Genomic DNA, 6,000 nt, shown 5'->3' with positions numbered 1-6,000 from the left:
ACGGAGGCACCTCCTACCATATACCTATTTAGGGTATGTACAGGGGAGATAGCACATGATTTGTTGAGCACTAGCAGCTGGAGGAATTAGAGAAGGCTTCTTTCCATGGAAGGGGGTGCTTGAGAAGGGCTGCCTTGGCCCTCCTCTTACCACCAGGCTTACTCTGCCAATCCATAATCTTCTATTTCTCCCACTTTCTGCCTGGGACCCCTGTTCACAGGCTGCTGTGCTGATGGGCATCGTGGAATCCTGCTGACCTGATCCCTAGAATGAATCTTTCCTCATCTCTCCTGGGCCCTCCCCGCAGCCACACTCTTTTACACTTCCCCACCTGATTCCTATCCATGCCTATCTCCGCCAGCCCTGGTGATAAAGCTCTAGAGCAATGGTCCGCAACCGTTTTGGCCGTGAGAGCCATAAACACCTGCAGAAGGAGGAGGATGGAGGCGGAAGGCGCTGGAATATGGGGCGGGGGCTGAAGGGCCCCCTGGGGCACATCCTGGGGCTCTGCCAGGACTGGCTGGTCGGGAGGTGGAGCCAGATATGGCTCGAGAGCCACACGTTGCCAACCGCTGATAGAGGATGGTTCCAGGGTGGCAGCCAATGATCCTTCCTTTCTCCCTGACTCCTTCCCTGAAAGTCTTCTACCCAGACACTCCCCACCTCCCCCATGGAAGATTAGCATCCAGACTACCAGGCAGGTATCTGGATGTCCATCGAGGTAGACAAAGGGAGAAGTGATGGGGCCGGCTCTTTTTAGCACTGTAGACTAAAATAATTAACATCCCCAAATACTCCAAGTAGTATATTTAATAAGATTTATTAAAAATTAACTTGAAGCAAAAGGGAAACTAAAAGGCTAGAGTCAAGAGGGAGCCCATCCAAGCCATGTAGATGGAAGAGAGAGGGAGGGAGGAGCTTACAGAACTCTATGAACAGTCACGTAAAGATGCATGTAAACAAAAAAGGAAAATGGAATTTTGGGATGGGGAAAGAATTCTGGGAGATGGAGTCTAAAGGTACAAATTTTCTAATTAATACAGCACCAAAGACTCAAGTAAGGGCATCCATGGGGATCCCGGTCTTTTATCCACTTGGAGGCTCTTCCTGCCACTGGAAGGAGGGAACAAGTCCTTAAAAAACGCCAAAGTGCTCACTCCGTGCCGCTGGACACGTCCTGAAGCACTGGGGCGTCCTTTCTTTCCTTCTAGTTGTGGTGGAGTCTGACTTTGTCAAGTACGAGGGGAAGTTCGAGGACATGGTGAAGGGCACCGTGGAGACCGCCTTGGGGACGATCACCCTGAACGCCGGAGGAACAGGCCTGGTAGAAAGCCAGTCTTCCTTTGGGACGCTGCGGAAGCAGGAAGTGGACCTACAGCAACTCCTCAGGGAGTCCGTGGATAGGTAGGTGAGGAGGAATGCCCTGGCGCATGGCTGGGGGTCCCCAAGCCTTGTGTCTGGGCATCTGGGGTCCGAGACCCGGGGTACACACTCTGCCCTGCTGCTTGCTCCTTGTGTGACCTTGGACAAGTTGGTTAGCTTTCCCATTCCTCAGTTTCTTCTTCTGTCAATCTAGCAGGTTGGGCTGGTTGGATGAGGGCTGAAGTCTCTGCCAGCTCTAGGTTTGTGGAGAGAATTTGGGAGTTACCTGAATAATAAGAGCTCATGTTTTTATTGTGTTTTTTTTTCCTATGTTAGAATCTCAGGGTTGGGACCTCAAAGGTCATCTAATTCAACCTTTATAAGAGTAAGAATTTTCTCTACCGTATATCGGGCATTCATTCAGCCTTCAAAGACATTCAGTGATGGGGAGCTCATTACCTCCTGTGGTACTCTGGGATTTTCTTAAATGTTAGGAAATATTTCTTCACCTAAACCTCAGTTTACCTCTCTGTAACTTCCACTGCTTTTGGTTCTGCCCCCTTGGAGCAAATAGAACAAGTCTAATCCCTTTCCCATACAACAACCCTTCAAATACTTGGTCAGCTTTCATGTCTTCCCTGAGTCTTCTCTTCAGTCCAAATGGCTCAGGTTTCTCTCACTGATCCTCAGGATATGACCTCAAGGTATCTGGCACCTTGGATGCCCTCTAGCATTTATACCTACTTCGTGATCTCAAAGCAATATTTCAGACTTGGGCCAGCTTGGGCTCTCCTCTGTCTAGCCCTAGGTCTGAAGGCTCACTGCTGGGGACTGCTGGCACAATTCTATTGGAAAGAAGCACCAAAAATGCAGACAGGGAAATGCGAACTATTTCCAGTCATTTGGGAGGGAGGAAGGCCAGGGGAGAGAGTTGTGCTAAGAGCAGGATCCCTCTCATGCAGGAGGTAGCCCTTGGGGGAATCCTGAAAGGAGGAGGGGATTTTAAGAGGCAGAGATGGGGAGAGAATGGATTCCAGGCACAGTGTGTGGGGCGTGCCAGTCTGCCAAGACAAGGAATGGGTGGATGGAAGGTGGGAAACAGAGAAGACCAAGTGGCCCTTTTGTCTGTGCATGGAATGAGTTATGTAATAAGTCTGGAAAGGTCAGCTGCAGCCTGCCTGAGAAGGAACTGAAATGCCAAATAGATGAATTAGCATTTTATCCCAGAGGTGAATTGGAGCTTCTTGGGCAGGGCAGTGATATGGGTATGGTTATTTGGCAGTTAGATAGAATCTGGTGAGTTGGGGAAACTGAGGCAGGGAGGTCAATTTAGGCACCCTGTAACAGCATCATCCAGTACCATAGTTTAGAGCAGTGATGGCAAACCTCTGGCACATGGGCCAAAAATGGCACACAGAGCCCTCTCTGTGAACATGCCTGCAGAGTTCATTACTAGAAAGCCAGTATATAGCCAGCCATATATCAGTAAGGGAGGGTTCAGGGAGGGGAAGTGGGGGGGCAGGGTGTGGTGCTCAGTCTGGGGGGTGGGGTCCAGCAGTTTGTCTCTAAAAGGTTTGCCATCACTGGTCTAGGGGGTCTCTGAAGCCTTATCTCCGTAATCAGAGCTGGATGTGTAAGGGTGCTTGTTTATACCGCCTGCTTTCTCATCTGATAAGATGATTCTACAGCATCTTCTCATCTGAGAAGAGATCCGGGGATGGGAAAATGAAGACAAACCCTGGACAGTCCCTTAGCTCCGGGCCCCTGGTCAGCAGCTGAGGCTGCAGATCCCATCTGTGGGGTGGAGCTCATCCCAAGCAGGGTTCACCTCGTTACATGACGGGCAATAAATTCCTTCCTTCCCACGCTGCCCACCTGCCTGCCATTGAACTCCTGGCGCATCCGTGGGGTTTGGGAAGCAAAGCTTGATTCATGGGTGGCCTTGAGACTGCTAATTAGTCATGTTTAAGTACTGCCTGTTCCCAAGGGTTATTTTCCAGTCCTTTTTATTCCAGGTAATTTAGATAAGTCGCCATTCCAGAGCACGCAATTTTTGTCTTCAAAACTCAGGATGTTGGCTGTAAAAGTGAGCTGAATACATCTCAGAGCCAACTACTATCCCCCTCAGTTTCCTCAGCTGCCAAATGGGAGGGGATGGCATTTGTCCTGCCCACCTCCCAGAGCTCTGTCGAACTGAAGGTGCTCGGAAGATGGGAGCTGTGATTTAGAGGCAGAGTGGGGTAGTGGCTAGAGCCACGGTCTCCGGCGTCCTTCCTCTGACATTCATTAGCTGGGTGATCATGTGTAGGTCACTCAGTTTTTTCATCTACAAAATGGGAAAATTATTCTTGAGTTCACAGGGCCGTTGTGAGAAAGGCTTCAACCTTAAAGGGCCGTAGAAATGTTTTTGTTTTGCTCCACATCAGTAAAGTTTCCAGATAACTGAAGCGTGTTGCTTTCATATGCCAGTAATTATTATTAAGTACCTACTATGTGCTTGGCACTGGGGATACCAAGAAAAGAATGGTCCCTGCTACCCATGAGCTTCCGATCTTCCAGAGACAACAAACACATATAAAAGTACATGCAGTACAAATCTGTAGTTTGGAAATACAAATAAATCCAAAGCAGTTCGAGACGGTAGTTTGGCAGGGCAGGAGAGGGCACGAGCCACTGTGGGGAGAAGAAAGATCTTGATGAAGAAGATGGTGTTGGGGTAAGGAGGAAAGAGAAACTCTCTGAGGTGGAGTTATGAGGGAATAGGTTCCAGACTTGAGGGAAACTGCCAGTGCAAAAGCTCAGAGGTGGGAAATAAGAGTATCAGGTATGAGGATGCGAGAAAAGGCCAGTTGGGTTGGATTGCAGACTAGATGTTAGCCATTTTTTTTTTAAATTTTAAACCCTTAACTTCTGTGTATTGACTTATAGGTGGAAGAGTGGTAAGGATAGGCAATGGGGGTCAAGTGACTTACCCAGGGTCACACAGCTGGGAAGTGTCTGAGGCCAGATTTAAACCCAGGACCTCCTGTCTCTAGGCCTGGCTCTCAATCCACTGAGCTACCCTGATGCCCCCTTCCCATTCATTTTTTTTTAAACCCTTGTACTTTGGTGTATTGTCTCATAGGTGGAAGATTGGTAAGGGTGGGCAATGGGGGTCAAGTGACTTGCCCAGGGTCACACAGCTGGGAAGTGTCTGAGGAGATTTTAGCCATTTTTGGTGGAAGTCTTTCTCTTGATCTGCTTCTCTAGCTTGTTAAGCGGGGGACATTGGACCAAACTTTTCTTGGTGTCTTGGGAAATGATGATGATTACAACGACCTGTAAGGTGGGGACTCCAAGTAGTATCAACCCCAATTTGTATCTGATGCCTAGAGAGGTTGGGCTATCTGCCCAAGGTCTCACAGCCGGCAAATGTCTGAGTTGAGATTTGAACCCAGATCCAGCACTCTCTCCACTGTTGTATGCTGGCAAAATCAGAGTAGTTCTTTCTGTCCGTGAATTTTTCTCTCTTTAGCTTTTTCGCTTTCTTTTGATGCTATGGTCAATTGTACATAATTCGAGGTTCTCCTCCCTTTGAGTCCCTCCCCCCATCTCCTGTGAGCCTGGGACTAGACAGTGAAGCTTGCTGAGAAGTGGGCCCTCGGGGGGGGTGTCTTGCTCTGGGGCGCCTGACAAGTCTCTTGAACTTCTCTGACTGCTACAAAACAGGGCTTGAACGCCTGGAGCCAGGAGCTCTCCAAGGGGCCCCATTGCTCGGTGATGCTTGCATATGGCGGGCTTGGAAATACAACTCTGCACTGGTGACAGCCTTTTGTAAGCTTAGTTTGCTAATTCAGATAAGCCTGAATTAACACTGCATTGAGAATATTTGTTTCTGCTGCCTCCATATTTAGAACCATTTCTTAAACCCAGACTTTCTCTCTTAGTAACAACTCTAAGACAGAAGAGCAAACAAGGGCTGGGCATCAAGTGACTTGCCCAGGGTCACACAGCTGGGAAGTGTCTGAGGCCGGATTTGAACCCAGGACATCCCGTCTCTAGGCCTGACTCTCTAGCCACTGAACTACCCAGCTGCTCCCCAGCATTCCTATTTTTAAAGCATTTCAAAGTTCCTGGAGAGCTTTTCTCTTAAAAACTAAGAGGTATAAGTATTATTTGAGACAATATGGAGTGGTCTAAGGAATACTAGAGTCCCAAAAGGGACTAAACAGGTTTTTTCAATTAAATGTTCTTTTCTTTTTCAATTAAACATCGATTTTTTCTCTTTCTACTTCCTCTACTGGGAAGGGAAAAAAGCTAGACACAATCCTGGTCACAAATATGCTTAGTCAAGTAAAACAAATTGCTATAATACCATGTCCAAAAGTATATGGATCATTCAAATATTGAGTCCAGCCCCTTTGGAGATTCTTTTTGTCTTTCTTAACTCTCACCTTCTGTCTTAGAATCAATACTGTGTATTGGCTCCAGGGCAGAAGAGTGGTAAGGGTAGGCAATGGGGGTCAAGTGATTTGCCCAGGGTCACACACACAGCTGGGAAGTGTCTGAGGCCAGATTTGAACCCAGGACCTCCCACCTCCAGGCCTGGTTCTCCATCCACCAAACCACTTAGCTGCCCCAAGTTTATCCCTTTGCCAG

The 6,000-nt window shown here is 48.2% G+C and overlaps 1 protein-coding gene across 1 annotated transcript in view; it reads left to right on the top strand.

Moving 5' to 3' along the window:
* The first annotated feature begins 385 nt into the window (after positions 1 to 385).
* GSDME (gasdermin E) overlaps positions 386 to 6,000 on the top strand; it is a 45,514-nt gene continuing 39,899 nt past the window's right edge. The window contains exons 1-2 of the mRNA XM_044678860.1: positions 386 to 407; positions 1,212 to 1,404. Coding sequence (XP_044534795.1) covers positions 386 to 407; positions 1,212 to 1,404 — 215 coding nt within the window. The remainder of the gene's footprint in view (positions 408 to 1,211; positions 1,405 to 6,000) is intronic.

Source organism: Gracilinanus agilis, chromosome 5 (assembly GCF_016433145.1).
Source record: "Gracilinanus agilis isolate LMUSP501 chromosome 5, AgileGrace, whole genome shotgun sequence".
In the NCBI taxonomy this organism is placed as follows: Eukaryota; Metazoa; Chordata; class Mammalia; order Didelphimorphia; family Didelphidae; genus Gracilinanus; species Gracilinanus agilis.
This window is presented reverse-complemented; position numbering and strand designations above follow the sequence as displayed.